This window comes from Choloepus didactylus, chromosome 10 (assembly GCF_015220235.1).
Source record: "Choloepus didactylus isolate mChoDid1 chromosome 10, mChoDid1.pri, whole genome shotgun sequence".
In the NCBI taxonomy this organism is placed as follows: domain Eukaryota; kingdom Metazoa; phylum Chordata; class Mammalia; order Pilosa; family Megalonychidae; genus Choloepus; species Choloepus didactylus.
This window is the reverse complement of record NC_051316.1, coordinates 54788386-54816329: the sequence shown is the minus strand read 5'-3', so window position 1 is coordinate 54816329 and position 27944 is coordinate 54788386. Positions and strand designations below refer to the sequence as shown.

Genomic DNA, 27944 nt, shown 5'->3' with positions numbered 1-27944 from the left:
GTGCTGGGAACTGAAAATGGCTGTGGCTCTCTCTCTTCTGTGCCCTTCAGGTTGAGAGAGAGAAGAGGGGACAGAAAGCCCCCTTTTGGAGCCAGTACATGACCCCCAGATTCGCTTGTGAGCCAGAGGTAACTCATCTGTCCTGGCAGGAGGAGCCCAGAACACTTTAAGAAACAGTTGAATGTTCTAAACCACATTTGAAAATTTTACAGTTACAAATATGATTCCATAATGGAATTGAAGTTTAAATGTACTCATGATCCCCAGAATGTTCTGAAAGTCCACAGTCCTAGAGAGAGGGCCCATAGGTATTCCAGCCTTCCAAACAGACAAGAAGTTTCATTACATGTCCTGAGCTATTCTGCATTGGCATTTTCCACTAAGCTGTAAATATCTGCATTGGCATTATTTGGAATCCCCACCATTTGGATCCAGAACACTGCCATGATCAAGAAAGAAAAGAAACAGTTGACTGACAATCATTCTTTCAGTGCAAGGATGAGAGGACAAGTGGAATGGGAGACAGACTGTTGTGCATTTTTATTTGCACCTTGCCACTTTGTTTCACAAAATAATCTATAGCTGACAGCTCTCAGATGTAGAGGGAAAAGGGTTAACCCACACATGGGCTGCAAAATGTCTGCCCATTTTTTAATTGGGTTGTTTGTCTTTCTGTTGTTGAGTTGTAGGATCTCTTTATATATTCTGGCTATTAAACCCTTATCTGATACGTGGTTTCCAAATTTTGCCTCCCATTGCATAGGCTGCCTTTTTACCTTTCTGACAAAGTCCTTTGATGTACAAAAGTGTTCAATTTTGAGGAGATCCCATTTATTTATTTCTTCTTTGATTGCTCATGCTTTGGGTGTAAGGTCTAGGAAACCAACTCCTAATCATAATATCTTTAAGATATTTCCCTACATTTTCTTCTAAAAGTCTTATGATCTTAGCGCTAATGTTTAGGTCTTTGATCCATTTTGAGTGAATTTTTGTATAAGGTGTGAGATAGGAATCTTCTTTCATTCTTTTGGATATGGATATCCAGTTCTCCAAACACCAATATTGAAGAGGCTGGTCTGTCCCAGTTGCATCTGGGCCTAACATTTTAATTTGATTTTTGAATAAATAATCTAGGCTCATGGTCCCAAATTCAGAAGAACAAAGGGATAAGCAGGAAAAAGCAAGACTCCCTTTCATTTCTATTAGTTTCTTGTGAATCATCCCATTGATATTTTGTTAATATATAAATAAATGCATATATACTTAATTTTTCTTTTTTTAAAACATAAATAACAGAGTAACATACGTACCTTTAGAACCTTGGGCATGACATTTTTTAAAACACAATTTTTATTGTGAAATATAACACATATACAGAAAAGTGATAACTTTCAAAGTGTGGTTTAACAGGTGGTTATAGAGCAAATTTCAAAGTGTAGGTTACAGTTCCACGATTTCAGCTATTTCCTTCTAGTTCTAATATACTAGAGCATAAAAAAAAATCTATATAGTGATTCAGTAGTCAAAATCCTTTGATAAATCTTGTCTTGTATGTTGCTACTTCTCCCTCTCAATTGATCACTTTCTCAATCTTCAGGGATATCTGGGCAGTGACCACTCTAACTTGTTCATATTGAAAAGGGGTTTCAATATAATGGGGAAGGGGGATGCAGCTCATTGATGTTCTTGGAAAGACTGGTGCCTCTGGGTTTTGGGACTTATCTGGCATGGGGACAATGTGGAAGTTTTAAGTTTCTGAAAAATATAATTGGTGAGTGAAACTTTATTATAGAGTCTCAGGAACCTAGATATTCTTTAGGATTGGCATAGCATTTTTTTTAAAATACTTTTTTTATTGTGAAATTTAACATATATGGAAATCAAATTATGATTTAACAAGTAGTTAGAAAACAAATTTCAAAGAATGTTATGGGATACAGTTCCACCATTTCAGTTATTTCCTTATTGTGAAGTAAAGGTGATAACTTAAAAAGAATTTTTTTAATTGAAATATATTCCCATACCATACAGTCATCCAAAGTATAAAACAGTTGTTCACAGTATCATCATATAGTTGTGCATTCATCATCACAATCAATTTTTGAACATTTTCATTACTCCAAAAAATAAAAATAAGAATAAAAATAAATGTAAAAAGAACACCCAAAGCATCCTATACCTCTCCTGCCCCATATTATTCATTTATTTTTTGTCCCCATTTTTCTACTCATTTGTCCATACACTGGATAAAGGGATTGTGAGCCATAAGATTTTCACAATCACACAGTCACATCACATAACTTATATAGTTATATGCTCTCCTTCAAGAATCAAGGATACTGGATTGCAGTTCAACAGTTTCAGATATTTCCTTCTAACTATTCTAATCAACTAAAAACTAAAATGGGATATCTCTATAGCACATAAGAGTTACCTCCAGACTGACCGCTCAACTCAACTTGAAATCTCTCAGTCACTGAGTCCAGGCTCATCCCTGGGATTCACGTTGCATATTGCCTGGGAGATTTACACCCCTGGGAGTCATGTCCCACGTAGGGGGAAGGGCAGTGAGTTTACCTGCCGAATTGGCTTAGAGGAGAGACCACATCTGAGCAATAAAAGAGGTTCTCTGGGGGTGACAGGCAAATTATGAGTAGGCTTAGCCTCTCCTTTGCAGTAACAAGCTTCGTAAGCGCAAGCCCCAAGATTGAGGTCTCAGTCTGCTAAGCTGGTAGTCCCCAATGCTTGTGAGAATATCAGGAATTCCCCAGCTGGGGAAGTTTAATATTTCCACATTTGTCCCCAGTCCCTCAAGGTGGCTTTGAAAATACTTTTTATTCTCTGCCCAAATTACTCTAGATTGTATTGGGGCTTCATGCTAACCTGTACAAACCAACAAGATCTCCCTCCCTAGTCATGGTTCCATGTAATTATAGTATTTTAGTAAACTGACCATACAGGTTAAATTATATAGTGTGCTACAGAAAATAAGATTTTGCATCAAATAAACATCTCTTCCTTTGGTCCCACACAGAAGCCAAAGTTTTAAAACACAGTTAATATCATCCTCTACCCTTTCATCTGATCTACTCCAATCTCAACCAATTCCATTTCTTTTATATCTCCAAAGTCTGATCTCCTTTTCACCTCTTTAACAGTTGATTCTTGGGGCAATGCAAACACTCACAGCTGCCAGACTCTGGCTCTGAGTCCCAGGTGCCACACAGACACCCAAAGCTCCAGGGACCATCCATGTCACACACAAACAGCTCTGCATCTGAAAATGTAGAAATAACTGGTACAACTCATGAATAGATGTGACTGCTGTAAGAGCTTACAATCTAGGAACCTAAGGAGTATAGAATGTTATAGAGGATTGATTGTATAGATCCAGAAATGGATAAGCACAATACTGTGTGATGGTAGCACAGTTGTAGGTACATTGAAAAAAGATGACTGTGAGTACGGTTGAAAGAGGAAGGTTAGTGGTATGTATGACACCAGAAGGAAAGATAGAAGAAGATAAAGACTGAGACTGTATAACTTAGTGAAATCTAGAGAGGTCAGTGAGTGTGATTAACTGTGCAAATATAGGAATGTTTTGCCTAAGGGAGCAGCAAGAAGAAATGAAGTTGTGAGGTATGCAAAATATGGTACATTTCTCCATAAAACTGAGGCAAAACAAAATAGTAAACAGTTGTGTTTTGGGTAGTGGGTTAAGCATGGAGGAACGTGTTTGTATATGTGTGTGCGTGTTTAAGTGGAGGAGTTATGTTGACTCACACAGCCTGCCTGCCCATTCTGATGACATTTTTTCATTTCTTTTCAAATTCACTTACGTGGGAAATTAAAGCCTAGCCCTAGCAATGCATTCAGTTATTTAACAGCTAAATTGGCTTATTCCTGTTAGAAAGTATTTATTTGAAGTAGTAATTGGTACAGAGTTGTCCTTGATATTTTGGGCACAAGTGACGAAGGAATTGCTCTTGGAAAGGCCATTATGTGGATTTATGTAAGGAAGAAGCATTCATTCCACATTCTGAGAAGCAGAAGCAATGCAAGTCATTACCTGTGGATTCTTTTGATAGAGGCACCAAGAGGTCACTGGACTCTGTTCTGGATATACTAGGACTAGGGCATTATGCAATGCTCCGAGGCAGAGGAGTAAACAGGGACAGAAGAAGGCATTATGCCACAAGAAAAGAACTTACTGCTTAGGTTTCTAAAGTGTTGCTTGAGTACTTTTTTGGCTGGGAGAGCAAAATAATGTAATGAGCCTCAGGCTGCTTAGAGAGCTGTAGACAAGGACCTAGGGTACGACGGCTTGTCTCCAAGTGTTTCTTTCTTTCTGTTTTTAATTTGAAAACTTTTTTTTTTTTTGAATTAGAGAAGTTGTGGGCTTACAGAATAATCATGCATAAAATACAGGACTCCCATATACACCTCCACACCACCAACACTTGCATTGGTGAGGAATATTTGTTACAATTGATGATAGCAATTCTTTTGTAATTCTGCTTTTTTTTAAATAGTAGTTAAATTTGTTACAATTGATGAAAGCCTATTAAAGTAGTACTATTATCTAATGTCCATAATTTATGTAGGGGTATTTTTTCCCCATATTCCCAACCTATTATTATTATTATTTTTCATGCATGTCTTTATTTTATTACTAATCTACCCATACAATGGATAAAGGGAGTGTCAGTCACAAGGTTCTTACATTCACGTGGTCACAAGATGAAAGTTATGTAGTTATACAATCAATATCGAAGATCAAGGCAACTTGATTTTATACAATTTATGAAAAGATGCATCTGGCTCAGTACTGGAGCTGACCTGAGCTGCAAATATGGTTCACCTGGCCAGCAGACCCTGGGTGTAGTGCAGCCTCTCCTGCAAATGCTGGTATGGGGAGCCCCCCTTGTCTGTCTCCTCCAGGATGATCAGGCTGGCCTCTTACCATATCTCCCCCGTTACCTATCCACACCATCAATAGAATTATCTTTGTATAACATGGAGAGAACCATATTATTCTCCAGCTTGAAAATATAGTATGACTCCCAATAGCTAAACTTGATATGACAGAAAAAGCCCCTCACAGACTGTTCTCCTGTGAAAGCTGGACCTTTCTGAATCAGACTAAAGCAGTGGGTTCTCTGTCTGCTGCACATAACAGCCAATCCATGACACCAGGGATTCAAAGGGAGGGAAAGTTTATTGCTAGGCAGGAAGCAGGAGATCAAATGGCCTATTAGCCTAAAAATCTGTCTCCCTGAGTCTAATGAGTTCAAGATTTTTATGAATTCAAGCAAGGGGAGATAGGGTTATTACCATCTCAGTAGCTCAATAGCAAGTGCGTATAGGCAGAAACAATTTACAAAAGTAAAGAAATGGAACTGTGCTGGAACCAAGCCAACAAGAACAAGTCAGTGGTTAGTTCTGAGCTGATTCAAGATCCTCCATTAGCATTAAGGGGTTGACTTTGTGGTTATAAGACTCTAAAGTTAGAAAAAAAAAAAACAGATACAACGAGTACAAGTGACAAGGCTTTTACACGAGATAAAGGCTGTACTATCATTATCTGAGATCAAGGCAGCTGGATTACAGTTCAGAGATTTCAGGTCTATTTCCCTGTGTACTCTAATTTACCAGAAAGTAAAAGGGAATATCTATATAGTGATTCAGTAATCATAATCATCACCTAAATCCTAACTTCTCGGTTACATTTTGTTTTCATGGCCTAAGGTGGAGCAGAGCCTAGAGATGCTGAGCAGAGCCCAAGCTCTAATTGAAGCTGGTCTTGCTGGATTGCCAGGCAGCCAGGCACTGCTAATTAACCTCCCCTCCCAGGCTTCTGAGTCACTGCCCCCAGGACTATTTGGGAAGTGATTGGATTCCTTGCATGATTGTTTCTGAGGATGTACTTGCAGAACTCCTCAGATATTGGTTTGTGGTACTTTTACTTACATTTCTTAAACTTGCACTGAAAGAAAGCAAGATCTTCCTTTACAGAAGTTTAGTTACCAATAAACCTGGATTATATTTACTCACAAAACTGTTATTTATAAAATTCTTCCTGAGCTGGTGGTGATGGTATCACAGCAATGTGAATGTAATTAATACCACTGAATAGTATACTTGAAAATGATTAAAATAGGAAACTTTGTAACCGAGAAGTTAGGATTTAGGGGATGATTATGATTACTGAATCATTATATAGATATTCCTTTTAACTTTTGGTATATTAGAGTAGATAGAGGGAAATACCTGAATCCTTAACTGTAATCCAGCTCCCTTGATCTCTGATAATGATTGTATAGCCTTTATCTTGTGACCTTGTATCATAAAAACCTTGTGACTTTCACTTGTACCCATTTATCCAGTTTTTCGACTTTGAAGTCTTATGATCACTAAAGACAGCCCCTAATGTTTATTAATGAAGGGCTTTGGGTCAGCCCAGAATGAATCCACCCCAATTCCAACATTATCTTGATAACCGAAGCTGTATCTAACCAAAATGGGTCCACCTGACCTGTGCAGTAGCTTGGTCTTTAACCTGTGAGTGACCTGTACCTCATTATAATACTAAAAATCACGCCCATCATCATATTATGGCTACCATTTTCTTGCATACATCCTGTGACTAAGCATGTAATCAGTCTGCACATACTCAATAATTAGATCACCTCTAATTACATCATCTGGGGCCATTGTGCTCATTATCCTGAAACCTGCCCATCTTTTGTTATTATAAAACTATCAGAATTACTGCAGTTCAGGGAGACAGACCTTTGGGCCAGTAGGCCATCTGATCTTCTGCTTCATGCCTAGCAATAAGCTCTTTTTCTCTTTGAAATCCCGGTGTCTCAGGAATTGGTCGTTTGAACACATCAGGCAGAGCATCCACTGCCTTTTTCCAGTATCAACTTTATGTTGTACATGTTACCACAATTTTTTTTAAGGTAAAAAAAAAAGAAAAAACCCTCAATAAACAAAAATCTGTCCTCTGTTGCCTTAATCTTAACCTGGCAAATGACATATTTCTTGTGACTCTATTTCCTTTCAAAGTGGTGGAGTGAGTGTGCAGGGGGTATGAGGGTGGGGCAGATGGTGAAGATGGTTTCACTGAGTACATGGAAGGATTAATGAAGATAATGTTCATGTAGTTTGGTAGGATTAAAAGAATGTGGAGCATCATCCTAGCTAGTTTCCTGCCTTAGATTTTGCCATACCTCAGTTTTTCTCTGACAGTGACAACAAAAATCAGTTAATTCCAAGGTTTAAGAGACCAAGTCCCTAAGATCTCATAGGAGCCAAACAGTTTGTATAGACATTTGCCTAAGTAGCTAAATCGCAGCTAAATTCTAGTAGCATTTATCTGTCTGTTTGCAAAAGGGCAAAAGACCCGTCACCATAAGTGCTGTACATGTAGCAGGTCTTAAACTTTCCAATTGGTTTAGGTGGGGGAACTGGAGTAAAGACAGGCTGGAATTTTCCTCCTTTAAAGCTGTGTGGTCCTGGGCAAATGATCTTCTCCAGGCCTCAGTTTCCATCCCTGTGTGAAAAGCCTTTGGTGCAGTTCCTGACCAAGAGTAAGTGTTCAATGAATGTTGGATGCTATTATTATTTTGTTCTTACTATACAAATGAATTCAAAATAGGGTCTTACTTGCATTCAGAAACTTTTATAAATTCTTACTTAATTACCTAAGGGCATAATGGGAATGCTGATTAAATTGCTTGGGGGTCTTTTATTACAATTGATATTTTGTTGGATCATGGCCTTTTATAAGCAGCCCTTTCAATGACACAAAGGAAAAAATATCACAATCAGTAGAAGAATTTTAGAGAAAATGTTGGTAATGTATTTTGAAGACTGAAATTTTGCCTGCTTCTGGAGAGTATAAGGTAATTTAAAGGGGAAAACACATGGTAAGACAATTTTTATTTAGAATAAAATAGAATAGAAACCAATTAAAGGAAACTGAAGAGACCTGGAAAAATGAGGTGAATGTTAAAAAATTGGGCAGCTCTGGCAAACAAAGAGCCAAAAAGAAAAAGAGCCCCTCAAATTATATGGAACCAACCTCAAGGAGAAATTGAATGCTGTTTTGGTATTCTTCTGAGTTTTGTATACTTAGTATTGGTTGCTTGGATGATCCTTTTAGTTTTTGTTCAGTTTTTCTCCTCATAGAAATATTCAAACAAAACAAGGGTTTTTAGACTATAGTTGGAGCTCTCTCTGAGATTTTTCTTTTGGTAGCATTTCTCTCTTTTTCCCACATCAGGTGAAAATGAAATCCTTGCAACTCTGCATGTCATTTCCAGCAAAAACCAGATCTGGAGATCGTATATTGGCATGGGCTACTACAACTGCTCAGCACCACAGACAATTGTGCGGAACTTACTGGAGAATTCGGGATGGTATGTATATCTTGTTTAAAGAATAGGATAGTGATTACATGGTATCCCACTCCCACCCCCACTCTACACTTTCTCCAAGGAGTGTCACAACTTATGCACTGACACTAACCTCTGGTAGGTCTCTGACTTCCAGGAACCTACCTGGCTTTCCCTGGCTTGGAAAATTTCTTTTTCAGTGGTAGAGGAAATAGACGGTTCTTCCCAAGAAATCTTCTAGAGCTCTCCATTTTGGATGCTGATAATCTCTTCCCCTCTCAGCCTTAATTTCTGTGGTGTATTTGTAAGCAGGCCCTCAAACCTGGAGATGGGCATTCAGGGCTTTGTTCCTCATTGGGGATGCTGGCTTTTTAGGCTATGTCTCAGCTTACTCAGCAAATCCATGTTGGGATCTGAGAGAGAATCTCAGTCCATTAACTTCTGTTGGGATTTTAGGGGTGATAGTTAATCCGGCCATCCCTCTGTATTCTGGATTCACAACCAAGTGAAAAAGAAGACAGAGAGTCAGAGAAATGCAGATCAAAATATGAGCCTCATTACCCAGCACTTTATAGAGAAAGAGGTATTTTGTGGACAGACTCTTCCAGAAAAGATAAAAAGAGAATCTGGAAGGGACTGAGCTGCATATGCTCGGTTACTTGGTCTGATCTCACTTCGCCAATCAGGTAGGTCATTCCTACTAAGGGTGTGTGTGCATGTGTGGGGGGTGTCCTGTGTCCCAGGCCCACTCCAGTCTCCACTGATTGAACAAAACAAAGTGTTTCTTCTGTACTTTAGGAAAAACTCTCAGCCCTCTTCCATACTATTTTGCTGTTTGCTATGTGATATAAAGAGCCAAACAGAGGTTCACATTCCAATGCTAAACAAGAAAACACCATGGACACTTCTTGACTGGCAGAGTCCAGGGCTGCAAAGGTGTGAGAGCAACCTTCTGTGTTCTTCTGTCCATTGGGAAATAACATCTAACTATGGAGGGTGGGGATTCCCAGGCTTTCTTTCTCTCCTTTATGGATTGATGTCTTTGTACATACCAGAATCTTAGAATTGCAACTGTATTTCAACTGATGGCTTAGTTTCCAAAGGAAGAAGTCTTGTTTGAGAGTATGTGTGTGTGCTTATTATTTCCAGCATGAAAATAAATCAAGCATAGGGAGGTGATGATAATTCTTAGGTGATTTTTTTTTTAAGTTACTGTAAGAAGTCATTTTATTTTAATTTCTAGTAAGAGGACAGAATAATGTGATTCAAAGGTATTTGTAGTAAGATATATTTCAGGTTAGCATGTATTTAAAAATCCAACTTTAATAAAGGGGAGGTGGGTTCTCCTAAATAGAAATCATTGTCTCCACAGGAGCTTGAAATTTTTAAGTACATGCCCCAAAGCACTGAACTGTAAAAATTAACTGAACGCTTTTCATCTTCTGTCTGCTTTTCAAAACCGTAAGTGCAAACAATGTCATGATCAGTGAGAATGCTTTGCCCTAGATGTCACATCGTTACAGTGTCACGTAGTTGTTATCAAAGCCAGATCTGTTGGCATAATCACCCTTGCATTGCCATCCCTGAACAGAGCTTTTAGTTTCAATATGCTCCACTTTTATATTAATAAAAGAACAGGGAAGCATAGCTGTCAAAGAGCTAGTTTTTCTGATTTTTGTAGTGTGTTGCTGAGGGCTTCTTTTCCACTGTGGTATTGGTAAAAGTTTGAAGGGTAAATACCAAGTTCGATTTCAAAAACAAATGGCTTGTCTCTCTTCCCTCTTAAAAAATACATGAATGGGCTGCAGTAGTCCAGCCATCTGAACACTGGCCAGAGCCTTCACTCTTGGTGGCCATAACAGAATAGTCACCATATTGCTTCCTGGCTGTGAGCGGATGCATTCATTTGCTTTAGGAGCAGCCAGCAATTGGAGAGGGAGATGATGTTCTTTGCTGTTTTTTAGGGTGCTTGTTAAATAGTGTTCCTTCCCGTTCTCTGGAAGCTGATCTGAACCAGAGGGTGATACTGCACTGTGCCATTGCTGATAGGGCAGGATGTGTACATGTGGGTGGGTAGACCCCACACTATCACCCTTCTGAATGGTTTCCATAGAGATGGAGCCAACAAGTTCCGGTGACGTGAGGTGAAAATAAATGGAAAACATAGCCTCCAAAGAATACAAACATTTGGACTCTTAAAACAAAATTTACTTCAGGTCTAGAATTAATTTTATGAGATCCACTGTTCCAAATTTTAGACTGCTGAAACCGTCAGTAACTAGTATCAGAACATTTATATCTTCTTTTTGGCTATTTCTGTTTTGTGTAATTTTGGCATCAGGATTAAAATGAGAGACTCATAAATACTTGTCTTACTGCTAAACCTCTACTACCTTCCTTTTTTCCAATGCCAAAAGAAATGTCACAGCCAAAATGATAGAGAATACTGGTTATTTTGGAATAATTATTAATGCCATGTTGAGATATATCAAGCATTCTCTTTTAGCCAGAATGAATGCCTTGTGGGTGTGGAGACATATATTTTAAATATTTAAAAAATCTAGAAACAGAAGCCAATTGAATTAAACGTTTGTAATGTAGGAATTGTAGATCACAGACACATTTTCGTAATCACTATTTTCTGCATAACTGAGGCAACTAAATGCTTATGGGCATGATGGCAGTCCCTTTGATAGCCATTTTTCTCCTAAAATGAGTATGTATTTACTGTTGCCAACTAAGAGTCTTTTAATAGATCATTTTTAAGAGCATTAATGCCTGTTTTCCTTTAGTAGTGTAAAAGACATGTTTACATAAAAAAAGTTTACAAGAAAAAGAGGTGGGATCACGTATTTGTCATGTTTAGAAGAAAACAATTTTAAAGCTTTACTTTCAGCAGTGCTGATTAACACTAGTTTAGGCTTGGACTTATAAAAAAGTTGAGCGAAAAGAGGAAGGCTGAGCAAGGGGATGATGGGAATATTAAATCCTGAAGTATGTGATAGAAGGAACACCATGGTCTCCGGTATGAAGGACTGTGCATGTGAAATTTGGGGTTTATCCTGAAGGTGATAGGGTGCCACCTGAGGTATCAAGTAGGGTTATCAAATGCACACATTTGCATCACAAATATTAGATAATTTCCTCTTCTAAGCACTGTACTAGGCTAATAGTGTGTATCAGAAGAAAGGATGTGTATCAGGAAAAAAAAAGACTAATGGAGATCGATCATTATTTGGGGTTAAAACATCTAAGGTTTTAATCCTGAGAATTGGCAGAATAGTGGTACCTTTAAAGGAATAAGAATATTCAGGAGGAGAAATTTATTTGGAGGGCAGGTTAGGGGAAGAGCAGGGAACATGAAGCTGACATGGTATGTAATGAATTTGCAGAAAAATATAGTTTCCAAGTAGAATTACTTAATAATATCTGAAAAGATCTATGACTGAATCCTTTGGAGGAAGTCTAGGAGTTTTTACTTTTTAAATTTTTAAAAGACCTAACTATGGAAAAAACTTCAAGCCCATGGGACATTAACAAATATTGATTGTATGCTGAGTCTTAAAACACATACAGACACATACACACCTTTAACTCTCCAAAAGTTAGGGATTTTGAAGGCCTCAGTTTGTGAGTGTTCTTTTCAATTCTATTTACTTGAATAGCAGCCAACATTTGTGGAGTACTTTACCATGTCCATAATGCGTTATGTATGTTAACCTGATTTGAGTGTTAAGAAAATATCTGAAGTAGGTGATGTTAATCTTTATTGATAGCTAAGAAAAATAGGATAGAGAGAGGTTTTGTTTCTTGTCCCAGGTCATGAGTAATAAGTTGAAGAATTAAATCGAAACCCAGGCCTTCTTGTTACTTAGTATTGTTGAAGATGCAGGGAAATCCATGAGTCACTGTACTGCTTGAGGGAATACAGGCTGATGTGATCTTTCTGGAGAGCAATGTGGCAATGAGAGCCTTAAAATTAATTGTCATATATCTTATGGTTTGAAATTCCACTTCTAGGAATTCATTCAAAGGAAACAAGACAAAGATAAGGATGTTCACCATTATGCTATTTATAATATTTGAAACCAAATTAATATTCAACTTGAGGGGACTTAAATAAATTGTGATAAAGCAAAATGATTTACTAACATGTAACAATTATAACTATATATATATATATATTTTAAATTTAATTTGATTGAGACTGTTCACGTACCATACAATTATACAAAGATCCAAAGTGTACAATCAACTGCCCGCGGTACCATCATACAGCTGTGCATCCATCACAATTATTATTTTTTCAAGTTTTAGAATATTTCCATTACTCCAGAAAAGAAATAAAGACAAAAAAAGAAAACACCAATCCTCCCATAACCCTAACCACTGCCCCCCCCCCCATTATTGACTCACAGTATTGGTAGAGTGCATTTGTTACTGTTGATGAAAGAATGTTAAAATACTACTAACTGTAGTACATACTTTGCAATAGGTATATTTTTCCCCTTATATACCCCTCTATGATTAGCTTCTACTTAATAGTGTCATACACTTGTTCTAGTTCATGAAAGAGATTTCTAATATTTGTATAGTTAATCACGGACATTGTCCACCACAAGGTTCACTGTTTAATACATTTTCATCTTTTAAACCTCCAACTTTCCTTCTGTTGACATATGTGACTCTTAAGTTTCCCCTTTCCACCACATTCACTTACCATTCAGCACTGTTAGTTATTCTCACAATAACTTGCTTCTGTCACCTCTATCCATTTCTAAACACTTAAGTTCAACCTAGTTGAACATTCTGCTCATACTAAGCAACCACTCCCTATTCTTTAACCTCGTTCTATATCCTGGTAACTTATAATTCATGTCTAGGAGTTTACATTTTATAATTAATTCATATCAGTGAGACCCTGCAATATTTGTCCTTATGTGTCTGACTTATTTCACTCAAGATTTCTTCATAAATCCATTTTTTTTTTTTTTAAAGATGGTTTTGTTCACCCACCATACTTTCCATCCTAAGTTCCCTGTATAGGATGTTTATAGTCATGTATTTATGTATTCACCACCATCACCACTATCTATATAAGGACATCTCCATTTCTTCCGCAAAGAAGGAGGAAGAGTCAAAGAAGGTAGAGAGACAAAAGAAAAAGAGAGAGAGAGAGAAAAAAAACAAAAAACAAAAACCGTAACAGCTAAAAAGCAACAAAGGAAAGACAGAGTTAACCTTAAGTAGAATAAAAGAGTCAGACAACCTCACCAGTGCCAAGAGTCCCATACCCCTCCCTTATGTCCCCTTCTTAAAGGCATTTAGTTTTGGTATATTGCCTTTGTTACATTAAAGGAAGCATAATACAAAGTTTCTGTTAAATATATTCTCTGGTTTACATTGATTATATTTTTCACCCAGACCACCCTATTTTTAACACTTTGCAAGGCTGACATTCATTTGTTCTCCCTCATGCAAAAACATATTTGTACATTTTATCACAATTGTTGAGCACTCTAGGTTTCATTGAGTTATACAGTCCCAGTCTATCTTTCCTCTTTCCTTCTGGTGTCCCACATGCTCCCAACCTTCCTCTTTCAACCATACTCACAGTCGTCTTTGTTCAGTGTACTTACATTGCTGTGCTGCCATCTGCCAAAATTGTGTTCCAAACCTCTCACTCCTGTCTTTTCCTATCTGTCTGTAGTGCTCCCTTTAGTATTTCCTGTAGTGCAGGTATCTTGTTCACAAACTCTGTTATTGTCTGTTTGCCAGAGAATATTTTAAACTGTCCCTCATATTTGAAGGACAGTTTTGCTAGATATAGGATTCTTGGTTGGCAGTTTTTCTCTTTCAGTATCTTAAATATATCACACCACTTCCTTCTTGCCTCCATGGTTTCTACTGAGAAATCTGCGCATAGTCTCATCAAGCTTCCTTTGTATGTGATGGATCACTTTTCTCTTGCTGCTTTCAGGATTCTCTGTTTTTGACGTTTGATAATTTGATTATTAGGTGTCTTGGTGTAGTCTAGTCATATCTATTCTGTTTGGGGTATGCTGCGCTTCTTGGATATGTAATTTTATGTCTTTGATAAGAGATGGGAAATTTTTATTGAGTATTTCCTTTTTCATTGCTTCTGCCCCTTTTCCCTTCTCTTCACCTTCTGGGACACCCATGCTACTTACATTCATGTGCTTCATGTTGCCATTCAATTCCCTGAGCCATTGCTCATGTTTTTCCATTCTTTTCCCTATCTGTTCTTTTGTGTGTAGGATTTCAGGTGTCTTGTTCTCCAGTTCCTGAGTGTTTTCTTCTGCCTCTTGAGATCTCCTGTTGTATGTCTCCATTGTGTTTTTCATCTCTTGTGTTGTGTCTTTCATTTCCATACATTCTGCCAGTTGTTTTTTCAAACTTTCCATTCCTACCTTATGTTCACCCAGTGTTTTTTTTATAGCCTTCATGTCTTTTGTTATATCTTCCCTGAACTCATTGCTTTGGTTTTTGATTGATTTAGCATATTTCTTTGAAAATCTTTAATAGATTGTTTCATTAAAGTGAAACAATATCTCCACTGTATCTTGGTTGAGGTGTAAGTTTGTTCCTTTAACTGGGCCATATCTTTCTTTTTCCTAGTATAGATTGCAGTTGGCTAGGCATCTGGCTTCCTTGGTTACCCCAGTCAGATTTTCCCAGACCAGAACGGGTTCAGGTCTCAGAATGGGGTTATATTCAGGGTGTATCTTAGAATGACAGACTTTCCTGTGAGGTCTCCAGTCTCTGTGCTTTTCCTGACCTGCCTAGCAGGTGGCACCTGTCAGCCTGTTACTCCCGACTAGTGTAAGGAGATGTGGCCCCTTCAGTTTCTGTTTTGGCTGTTTTCCCCCAGTCTCTGGGGTCTGGTTCTGAGGGGAATGCTGAGCTGCACCTCCTTACTCTTAGGGAAGATATACCCTCTAGGGAATTATCATCTGTATTTGAATTGTCTTAATGACTCTTTATCTCCACCCCTGTCTGGGTCAAAGCACTGGGAACTGAAAATGGCTGCAGCTCTTTTCTCTCAGGTTGAGAGAGAGAAAAAAGGACAGAAAGCCCCCTTTTGGAACCAGTACATGGCCCCCCACCTTCACTCGTTGGCCAGAGGTGACACCTGGTCTGCTGGGCTCCCCCTCCCAGGACAGATGAGTCTTCTGGTTCTTTAAGGTCAGTCGTCACTAAAAGTCTCTGTCTGCTTGTTGGGGGTTTGTAGCTTGTATTCAGCGATTCACATTTGCTAATTAAAACCCCAGTTGGAGCTCGGTTGAGCTATATTTGCTTGCTGGGAGAGTGCTGCTTTCCACCACAGTGAGGTTTTGCAGCTAAGCCTGGCATGGGGGGAGGGAGCTTCTGGCACAGCTCAACAGTTTATACTTAAAGATTTTATGCTGCAATCTCAGGCATTCCTCCCAATCCAGGTTGGTGTACAATGTGTGGACAGCCATGGTTGTTCCCCAGCAGTTATTCCAAATTATTTACTAGTTGTTCCTGGTTGTTCATTAGTTGTTCCAGGGGCCTAACTAAATTGCACTCCTCTCTATGCCACCATCTTGCCCCCTCCTTTATATTTTTGAATAATATTTTTAAGTTTTTAGAATTGTCCATGGAATAATGTCAACTGAAAAAAAAGTCAGGATATAAAACTGCATATAGTATAATCCCACTTTCAAATAGGAATATGATTATGATGTAGAAAGAGACCAAAAATAATGCACCAAAATGTAAACTGTAGTTATTTTGGAGTTTTGGAATAATGGGTGATTTTATTTTCTTGATAATTATCTTAGATAGTTATCGGAGTTTTCCAACTTTTTACAATGAACATGTATAACATATTCAGAACAAAAAGTAGTAAATATGTACTTGACAATAGAAATGGTGAATAAATGGTGACTAATGTCTTGAACATTTAGAACATACCATGAAAAGAAAATAAAAATTACTGTTAATTTCACCATCTAGAGAAAACCACTGTTAGCATTTTAGCTAACTTATTGGCTTACTTTGGATTACTTATTTGTCTTTTATAAATTTATAAAACTGTGATCATAGTGTTTTATATTTTATTTTTTAAATTAATATAGCATGAAAATCTTTCATGCCAGGAAATATTTTTTTACAGTATCATTTTCAATGAATGCATATTGCCTAATTATCATTTATTTTTATTATTTGTTTATCATTCCTCTTTTAGTGGACACTTAGTTTGTTGCTCATTTTTCAACATTATATTCAGTGCCATGATGAATTCTTTGGAGAATTACTCTTTCTCTTCCTGCTAAATACTCTGTCCTTATCTTTATGGATATAATGAGTCTTGTCCATTTAACAGATAGCTCCCTTGTACATGTGTGTGCTTGTGTGTGTGTGTGTACTTACATGTAAATTTGTGTCTTTCTCTATATGTCAAAAAATGATAATGAATAAAATGAAAGGTTCATGTTAGCACGTAGCCGGGGTAGTGCCGTGCCCGTGTTGGTGGTAGCAGGCAGTGCGTGCAAGTTGTGTCTGGTCTGAATTCAGAATGGCCTAACTGCCCTCTGTCTATGCCTTTCGTATAACCACATTTCTGCTCAGATTCCCTTTGTATTTGTCTACCCCCTGTATTGTGTGCTTGATTCATTCCAGTTCACCACCCACTTAGAATTTGGCCAATTGATTTACAGTTGCTAAGCCAGGCTCTTCAAGGAGTTACTTGAAGTAAAAATTTGCTGGCCATACACACACACACACACACACACACACACACACACACACACACACACACCACTGTTATTCCAATAAAAGTTTCAGGAAATTAATTCAAAGTCTTGACATTGTACTGCTTGGTGAGGCCTCCTCACCCCCCACCTCCCAACCCCTAAAGGTAAGAAAACACTGAAATTGTATTTGATTTAGAAGCCTCCCCCACCCCCCCCCAAAAAAAAACAACACAAAAAAGGTGGATGGAAATATCTGAAGGTGATTATCAGAAGCAAGAGACAAAGGAAAAGGGCTTGCAAAAAATGAAGAAGGAAAATAACACAAAACTATTCCCCTAAACTTTTCTTCCTTGGAAAAGTTATGAGAAGATATGAAACAATTCTGGTTCTATGCAGATGTGCAGACCCAAATCTGAACCACATTGGTGGTTGTCAGAGTGAATGGGATATTGGTGAGAAGGTTGCAATCTGTCACAAGTCTTCAGTCACCCTCAATCCTATCACCTTTGTTTTCTTTAAAACATTTGCCATTCTGAAATTATTTGTTTATTGTCTCTTATTCTCTACTAGAACATATTCTCCTTGAGATCAGGGATTTATGATGTGTCACCAGAACCCCTAATACTTCTTCATAATTGATAGGCACTCAGTAAATGTTTGTGGGGGGAGTGATTGAATGATGGAATGAAAAAAGAGTGAAGGAACTAAATTGGTTAACACATACCAAAGCCTCATTCCTGGCTAATTACTGCAGGTAGTAAGATTAGAACCCCTGTCTATGCTGCCTTCTAATCTTGTATCCCTGAATTTTGATAGCTCTGGAGTTATTTTCCATAGATTCTTAGTAATGGGATAGTAAGAATTCTTAAAGACCTCTCTGTTAATTTCTTGGGAGCACAAAGAACCTTCTCCTGACTACTGTAAAGCAAGGACACCCCTTCCCCCCGAGAAGAGCAGATGTTTTGAGTATTAGATATTAAATTCTTGGGGGTTCATATAGTTAACTGAAAAAGGTGAGCTTCAGCTAGAAGAAAGATAATAGGAAGTGAGATTTCTGTGTATAATACCATCGGTAAGCTCAATTAGATTTTGAGAGCCAGCTTACACGATAAAACACATATTTATGCTAAGAGCATTAAAATAGAAATGCCATTAAAAATATTATAGAGGGATAGGAAAGTACTGTTTATTCTAAGGATAATATTGTTTTTAAGATTTAATTCTGAGCTTCCTTACAAAGGCCAAAGGGGAAGCTTACTGAGGTATTATCTTATTCTCCGCAAGAGTGACAAAATTATATTTCAGGTACTGATTTCTAAAATGAAGACATTACATGAGCTTCTCTGAATAGCAGTCACAGTTTGGACATACGCCTTTTGTTTCCATCACAGGGTCACACAGTATACCCCTTATCAGCCAGAGGTGTCCCAGGGGAGGCTGGAGAGTTTACTCAACTACCAGACAATGGTGTGTGACATCACAGGCCTGGACACAGCCAACGCATCCTTGCTGGACGAGGCCACTGCAGCTGCAGAGGCGATGCAGCTCTGCTACAGGTGAGAGGCCCAGCTGCCGAGATTCCTGCAGGTTGAGGGATATCATCCAGTCTCTATCCTGCTGTTTGCGTTAGTGCCTAGTGACACACACACACACACACACACACACACTCTTGTATGTGTGGGATACATGGTATCAGATCATTTTTGTTAGCTGCTGGTAACAAAATATTTGAAATAATAGTGGCTTAAAAAAGCTACTGTTTATTGCTTAAAATTTTCATTTTCTTTCAAGTCCAAAGATAATGTTATGTCCAGGGCTGTTATAGCAACTCCAAGATATTATCAAGAACCAATGTTCCTCTTTTTCTGGTATCTTTGATGTGAGGTTTTTCCATCCTTATGGTCACAATATAGCCCTTGCAGCTGCAGCCATGACATCTGCACTGAGGAAGAAGGAAAGGGGAAGCTTCTAGTTCAGTAAGCCCCAACTTAAAGAGTTTTTTTTGGAAGCCTCCATTCAGCAACTTCCCTTACGTTTCATTGGCAACCCCTTCCTGCAAGTGACCTGGGGAAATGTAGTTTTTTTAAATGGGGGCATTGCTGCTTCCTACATGTTGTGGCTCTGTTAAACATTAAGGATGAAAGGGGGAATGAATATTGAGCAGGAGTTAGCAATCTGTAACGTAATACATAAATATCACCCCCTTTTTTTGTTCTTATATTTAATGTTTTGTAGCCTGTTTTCCTATTTTAAAATATTGTGAACATTTCCTATTTCTTTAATCAGCTTTCTAAAATATGACTTAATGGCTACATAGTAGTACTCACTTGTTTGAAAGTACCATAATTTATTTAAATCTCATTGCTATTATTACACCTTTAGTTTGTTCCTACTCCTTATTGTTATTAATAATACTTTCTGAGCATCCTTATAATAAATCTTTGTCAAAACTTCAGATTATTTCCTGAGAATACATTTCTTGGAGTTGAATTACTGGGTCCTTGTGTATAGTTAACAATTGCTCTCCAGTTCCCTGCCTTCCCTAATTCTTTGCCTTGTGAATACATTTGCACTTACATTCCTGGTAGATGGTCATCTGTTTGGGAAATCTGCCTGCCTTCATGGTGCCTTTGTCTGACGTTTTGTGCCTCTGTCCCTCAGTGCCACGTAAGCCTCTTTCTTGGCGTCCACATACTTGAAGGACAAGCCCCAAGCTTGTCCATCAGGTAGCAGGCATGGAAGTTCCACAGCAGTCACTGGCCCTTCTGTTCCCTGAGCAGCCCTGGGGCTTGGTGCAGGTACTTCCTCTAGTCATGCATGGACAGCACAAAGAAAAGCCGCCCGTCCATCCCTCCAGTTATTGCTCTCAGGTTTTCATTCATTCTCATCTATCTCTTCCTTGTTCCCACATTTTCACATCTCTCCCATCAACCCCTCCCTCTTTTTCTGAGTAAAAGCTTTCACCTCATGCTTGCAGAAGCTGAGGGTTTCTATCCTGAACTAATTAGTGCTAATAGGCTACTCACCCTCTGCAAATGCTTGATTTGCTTCCTTTTCCTTAATTCTCATTCCTTCCTGTCTGCATTTAGTTTTACCCTTAAAAAACAGCATAAGAGAGATTCCAAAAGGAGCCGAGGGGTCACTCTGGTGGGCACTCTTATGCACACTTTAGATGGCCCTTTTTGGGTTCTGGAGAATTGGGGTAGCTGGTGGTGGATACCTGAAACTATCAAACTACAACCCAGAACCCATGAATCTCGAAGACAGATGTATAAAAATGTAGCTTATGAGGGGTGATAGTGGGATTGGGAAAGCCATGGGGACCACACTCCACTTTGTCTAGTTTGTGGATGGATGAGTAGAAAAATAGGGGAAGGAAACAAACAGACAAAGGTACCCAGTGTTCTTTTTTGCTTCAATTGCTCTTTTTCACTCTAACTATTATTCTTGTTATTTTTGTGTGTGTGCTAATGAAGGTGTCAGGGATTGATTTAGGTGATGAATGTACAACTATGTAATGGTACTGTAAACAATCGAAAGTACAATTTGTTTTGTATGACTGCGTGGTATGTGAATATATCTCAATAAAATGATGATTAAAAAAAAAAAGGTGAAAAAAAAAAACAGCATAAAGAGTTTACAAGAATGATGGTTATCTGGCCTTTTGTGAAGAAGGGGTAAAATGAAAACAAAACCCTTATTTCTATGGAAACTCCATTATGATACTGTAGAAGATTGTTTGATAATAGTGGAATTTTTATTTACTAGGAAAACTGCATTTAAAATTGTTTTTTATCTTTAGCAATTTTTAAAGAAGTAGCAGCATGTTTGTCTCCATCTTAGATCATTTGGGTTTAGATAATCTTTTTGCCAGATTTATTTAGATTCAAATTGATAAGCATTGGCAGTGGATAATTAATCTCTTTTGCAAATTCCCAACTCTACTTACTCTGCTATTAAATTTATTTTTATTGTAAAAGTCATTCCTGTTCATAGTGGTAAATAATTCAAAGAGTAAGAAATAGACAATAAAAAGTAAAACCTGCTATTCCTCAGTCCCACTCCCTGAGAAAACCACTGTTGACCACTATTGGTTCTATATATTTCTTGGAAATCAAATGCATAGCACAATATACTCGTATTCATCCCTCCCCCTTTTCTTTTTTACTCAGATGCACTCACGATATATGAACTGTTGTGCATCCTCATTGATTTTTTTCCCCCATACCATGGACTGGTAGAAAGAGGACTCCTAGGACTTTGATTCCACACCCATATGAGCTCCAACCTTTTGGTGTCCTTTCCCTCACCTGTTGGATGTGGACGCTTGGTTTAGCTACTCTCCAAATGCTCCTTTTGGCAATTGAATGCTAAGATGCTTTTATTAGAAGAGTTTTTCATTTGTACTTAATCCACTGTCCTTTGCATTTTTTTCTTTTTTCTCCTAGTGCATTTTAAAAAATTTCAAACCATTTTAAGTCTGCTTTTGCTAAATGGGGTTTGAAGGGAAATTGGATTTAAGGGGAATTCCAGTCAGTACATGTCATTAGTCATTAATGACTCAGTATTTTTTATGCTATGGTCAGACTTTCTGGAAGTAGCATCTTTGCTTTTTATTCTTGAAATATTGTTTTCTTTTATGTTCCTTTTTGAATGTGATTTTTATTTTCAACAGACACAACAAGAGGAGGAAATTTTTTGTGGACCCTCGTTGCCACCCGCAGACCATATCTGTGGTGCAGACTCGAGCCAAGTAATTAATTTCATTTGTGTTTTGAACTCAGGGGTATTTCCTTGCTCATCTCTGCTGTTTCTCTCTTTTTCTCACTTCCAAATAGATTGGAGGTGAACATGATTTAGTTAGGATTATCGAGTTTTACTTTCAACACAGAGTTACCCTCCTGCTTTCTTGGAATCTCTCTCTTACATGAATTGTGTCAGAATTGAGGGGAGAAAACTCAAGGGCTTGAGTTGCCTTTGCGTCATACATAGTAAGTTATCATGTTGCCTTTTCTTTTTTGTAAAAAATTAATTAAAAATATCAATGTGATTTCAACAGTGCCTTGAAAGTTTGCAAAACAGGGAAAAAATGGACCTGTTCCACAACTATTACAATTCTGTCCTGTATTCCCTGCAAATATAGTTTACAGGGAATCCACACTGTACTAGGTGTAGTATGATATAGTATGATGTAGCAATGTAATCTGATAAAACAAATACAGCAGAATCCCTGCTGTGGGGGTTTTTTTTGTTGTTGTTATTGTTGCTTTTCCATTTGTAAAAGTCTCGCCCCATACCACTATCCCTTTAGAAAGAGTTTTCCTACATATATAATTGGAATTAGATGATTTTAGGAATCTAAGGAAGATCTACCTCCTTGTCTTCCTGATGGTTTTCCATTCACCTTAGATTAATCGAACATGGAAGTGGCAATGCCTCTGTTGTTTCAGGTATTGGTTCTTTAGCCCCAGGAAGCAATGTTCCAGACCCTCTCTTAGGAGCAGGTTCCTACAGGAAAGGGGGACCAGGCAATGGTAAGGGATGGAAAGAGAAACAGGCTGAGCTGTTGAATGCACTTGTGTTGGGGTGAAACAGCTTCATCACTGAATGGCCAAGTGTGGGCTGGGGTGTGTGCAGGTAGGGTAGATCAAGGTAGGCATCGAGGAATGCTGTATCACTAATACAGAAACTAAGTAATTTGATTTTCCCTTCTAAAAGTAAAAGTATGATTGTTCCTTGTCGTCTGTCTTTCCAGATACAATGGAGTACTCATTGAGCTGAAGTTACCCCATGAAATGGACTTCAGTGGAAAAGATGTCAGTGGAGTGCTGTTCCAGTATCCAGACACTGAGGGGAAGGTGGAGGACTTTACAGAACTCGTGGAAAGAGCCCATCAGAATGGGGTAGGAAAACCTCCCCTCAGGGGGCCCACTGAGGTGCGTCCCAACATTGAAATGTGGGTGTGTTTGCATTTTAGTTTCCTTACCACTATCACATGGAATGGTAAAATTCTTGCCTCCGTACCTCCTTTCTTTAAGTTTGTTCTGTTCATTGATTCCTAGTACATGGTAGGTACTCAGTAAATATTTGCTGACTGACTGAATGAGTAAATGAAGTCCTCAGAATGTGAATCAACTCTGCCAGTCACCTTTAATTGAGATAACTTTCTACCTGTCCACTACTTTCAGGGGAAAGTAATTGTTTTGTCCGTTTTCTTCCTTCCTTTGTTTTTCAGAGCCTGGCCTGTTGTGCTACTGACCTTTTAGCTCTGTGTATCCTGAGGCCTCCTGGAGAATTTGGGGTAGACATTGCCCTGGGCAGCTCACAGAGATTTGGGGTGCCGCTGGGCTATGGGGGACCACATGCAGCCTTTTTTGCTGTCCGAGAAGGTTTGGTGAGAATGATGCCTGGAAGAATGGTGGGGGTAACAAGGTAAAGCATTTCATGTTTCTCCCCTTTTGTTGTGGTTTCAGTTTTCCCTGCTGCTTCTCCTGATCTCAAAGGTTATTGATATCTCTGCGAATTTACCAGGGCCATGTTGGATTGATTAAGGAAATGTATAACATAGAGTCAGAAGAGAGAATTTGGGGTATGAACAAGTACCTTTTCTCAAATGTCTTACATTTGTATGTATTTGGAAAAGTATGTCTATAATTTACAACTTACTAATATTGAAGTTAGATAATTGAATTTATTTAGGTTGATGAAAACCCTGAGAAATCAAATATTTTAGGTGTGCTTTATATCTAAACACTTTTTTTCCTCCATAGTATTATTGGGTCACACTGTTATATAAAGACAAATGCAGAGAGAAATTGCAAAGCACATCCACTTGGCTATCTGCGTAATTTTCTAATTTACTTTCTTGAGTGCTTCTTTTTGAAGATTCTTAGGTTAAGAATTTAGATGAATGCCATGATTATTATTGGGAAAATTTGTCATGATCTCTGAGACCTTTCATTATAGCTAGGCTATCAACATAAGTGAACACTATGATTTAGTGAATGATGGGATATGAATTTGTGAAAGGCCCTCAATTTGTCAGATAACAATAGCAGGCATTTTGCCTTTTAATGTAAAAATAATTATTCTTACATTAGCTTCTTTCAGTGTTCTTTTTTTTTTTTTTTTTTTTTTTTTTTTTTTTTTTTTTAATCATCATTTTATTGAGATATATTCACATACCACGCAGTCATACAAAACAAATTGTACTTTCGATTGTTTACAGTACCATTACATAGTGGTACATTCATCACCTAAATCAATCCCTGACACCTTCATTAACACACACACAAAAATAACAAGAATAATAATTAGAGTGAAAAAGAGCAATTGAAGTAAAAAAGAACACTGGGTACCTTTGTCTGTTTGTTTCCTTCCCCTACTTTTCTACACATCCATCCATAAACTAGACAAAGTGGTGTTTGGTCCTTATGGCTTTCCCAATCCTATTGTCACCCCTCATAAGCTACATTTTCATACAACTGTCTTCGAGATTCATGGGTTCTGGGTTGTAGTTTGATAGTTTCAGGTATCCACCACCAGCTACCCCAATTCTTTAGAACCTAAAAAGGGTTGTCTAAAGTGTGCATAAGAGTGCCCACCAGAGTGACCTCTCGGCTCCTTTTGGAATCTCTCTGCCACTGAAGCTTATTTCATTTCCTTTCACATCCCCCTTTTGGTCAAGAAGATGTTCTCCGTCCCATGGTGCCAGGTCTACATTCCTCCCTGGGAGTCATATTCCACGTTGCCAGGGAGATTCACTTCCCTGGGTGTCTGATCCCACGTAGGGGGGGAGGGCAGTGATTTCACCTTTCAAGTTGGCTTAGCCAGAGAGAGAGGGCCACATCTGAGCAACAAAGAGGCATTCAGGAGGAGACTCTTAGGCACAAATACAGGGAGGCCTAGCCTCTCCTTTGCAGCAACCGTCTTCCCAAGGGTAAAACTTATGGTAGAGGGCTCAACCCATCAAACCACCAGTCCCCTATGTCTGTGGTCATGTTAGCAACCATGGAGGTGGGGTAGGCGAATACCCCTGCATTCTCCACAGGCTCCTCAAGGGGGCACTACATCTTTTTTTTTTTTTTTTTTTTCCCCTTGTTTGTCTTTTTTCTTTTTTTTTTTTTTTTTTTTTTTAACTTTCCCTTCTTTTTTCAAATCACCTGTATGAAAAAAAAAAGTTAAAAAGAAAACAAACATACAATAAAAGAGCATTTCAAAGAGACCATAGCAAGGGAGTAAGAAAAAGACAACTAACCTAAGATAACTGCTTAACTTCCAACATGTTCCTACTTTACCCCAAGAAAGTTACATAATATAGCAACATTTCAGTGAACTTGTTCCTACTACAACCATCAGAAATTAACAGACCATAGTCATTTCTGGGCATCCCCAGAACGTTAAATAGCTTATCTGTTCTTCCTGGATTATTGTTCCCCCTTCCTTAATTGCTCTCTACTGCTAGTTCCCCTACATTCTACATTATAAACCATTTGTTTTACATTTTTCAAAGTTCACATTAGTGGTAGCATATAATATTTCTCTTTTTGTGCCTGGCTTATTTCGCTCAGCATTATGTCTTCAAGGTTCATCCATGTTGTCATATGTTTCACCAGATCGTTCCTTCTTACTGCCGCGTAGTATTCCATCGTGTGTATATACCACATTTTATTTATCCACTCATCTGTTGAAGGACATTTGGGTTGTTTCCATCTCTTGGCAATTGTGAATAATGCTGCTATGAACATTGGCGTGCAGATATCTGTTCGTGTCACTGCTTTCCGATCTTCCGGGTATATACCGAGGAGTGCAATCGCTGGATCGAATGGTAGCTCTATATCTAGTTTTCTAAGGAACTGCCAGACTGACTTCCAGAGTGACTGAACCATTATACAGTCCCACCAACAATGAATAAGAGTTCCAATTTCTCCACATCCCCTCCAGCATTTGTAGTTTCCTGTTTGTTTAATGGCAGCCATTCTAACCGGTGTTAGATGGTATCTCATTGTGGTCTTAATTTGCATCTCTCTAATAGCTAGTGAAGCTGAACATTTTTTCATGTGTTTCTTGGTCATTTGTATTTCCTCTTCAGAGAACTGTCTTTTCATATCTTTTGCCCATTTTATAATTGGGCTGTCTGTACTATTGTCATTGAGTTGTAGGATTTCTTTGTATATGCAAGATATCAGTCTTTTGTCAGATACATGGTTTCCAAAAATTTTTTCCCATTGAGTTGGCTGCCTCTTTACCTTTTTGAGAAATTCCTTTGAGGTGCAGAAACTTCTAAGCTTGAGGAGTTCCCATTTATCTATTTTCTCTTTTGTTGCTTGTGCTTTGGGTGTAAAGTCTAGGAAGTGGCCTCCTAATACAAGGTCTTGAAGATGTTTTCCTACATTATCTTCTAGGAGTTTTATGGTACTTTCTTTTATATTGAGATCTTTGGTCCATTTTGAGTTAATTTTTGTGTAGGGGGTGAGGTAGGGGTCCTCTTTCATTCTTTTGGATATGGATATCCAACTCTCCCAGCCCCATTTGTTGAAAAGACCATTATGGCTCAGTTCGGTGACTTTGGGGGCCTTATCAAAGATCAGTCGGCCATAGATCTGAGGGTCTATCTCTGAATTCTCAATTCGATTCCATTGATCTATATGTCTATCTTTGTGCCAGTACCATGCTGTCTTGGCAACTGTGGCTTTATAATAAGCTTCAAAGTCAGGGAGTGTAAGTCCTCCCACTTCGTTTTTCTTTTTTAGAGTGTCTTTAGCAGTTCGAGGCATCTTCCCTTTCCAAATAAATTTGATAACTAGCTTTTCCAAGTCTGCAAGTAGGTTGTTGGAATTTTGATTGGGATTGCATTGAATCTGTAGATGAGTTTGGGTAGAATTGACATCTTAATGACATTTAGCCTTCCTATCCATGAACATGGAATATTTTTCCATCTTTTAAGGTCCCCTTCTATTTCTTTTAGTAGAGTTATGTAGTTTTCTTTGTATAGGTCTTTTACATCTTTGGTTAAGTTGATTCCTAGGTACTTGATTTTTTTAGTTGCTATTGAAAATGGTATCTTTTTCTTGAGTGTCTCTTCAGTTTGTTCATTTCTAGCATATAGAAACATTACTGACTTATGTGCATTAATCTTGTATCCCGCTACTTTGCTAAATTTGTTTATTAGCTCTAGTAGGTGTATCGTTGATTTCTCAGGGTTTTCTAGATATAAGATCATATCATCTGCAAACAATGACAGTTTTACTTCTTCTTTTCCAATTTGGATGCCTTTTATTTCTTTGTCTTGCCGGATTGCCCTGGCTAGCACTTCCAGCACAATGTTGAATAACAGTGGTGACAGCGGGCATCCTTGTCTTGTTCCTGATCTTAGAGGGAAGGCTTTCAGTCTCTCACCATTGAGTACTATGCTGGCTGTGGGTTTTTCATATATGCTCTTTATCATGTTGAGGAAGTTTCCTTCAATTCCTACCTTTTGAAGTGTTTTTATCAAAAAGGGATGTTGGATTTTGTCAAATGCTTTTTCAGCATCTATTGAGATGATCAATTGATTTTTCCCTTTCGAGTTTTTAATGTGTTGTAATACATTGATTGTTTTTCTGATGTTGAACCATCCTTGCATGCCTGGAATGAACCCCACTTGGTCATGGTGTATGATTTTTTTAATGTGTCTTTGGATTCGATTTGCAAGTATTTTGTTGAGGATTTTTGCATCTATATTCATTAGGGAGATTGGCCGGTAGTTTTCCTTTTTTGTAGCATCTTTGCCTGGTTTTGGTATTAGATTGATGTTAGCTTC

The 27944-nt window shown here is 38.1% G+C and overlaps 1 protein-coding gene across 1 annotated transcript in view; it reads left to right on the top strand.

Moving 5' to 3' along the window:
- Positions 1-27944, top strand: part of GLDC (glycine decarboxylase) — a 114186-nt gene that overhangs the window by 35342 nt on the left and 50900 nt on the right. Inside the window, exons 3-7 of the mRNA XM_037798387.1 lie at positions 8291-8426; positions 18535-18699; positions 21819-21896; positions 22899-23046; positions 23379-23575. Of these exons, the coding sequence (XP_037654315.1) occupies positions 8291-8426; positions 18535-18699; positions 21819-21896; positions 22899-23046; positions 23379-23575 (724 nt within the window). The remainder of the gene's footprint in view (positions 1-8290; positions 8427-18534; positions 18700-21818; positions 21897-22898; positions 23047-23378; positions 23576-27944) is intronic.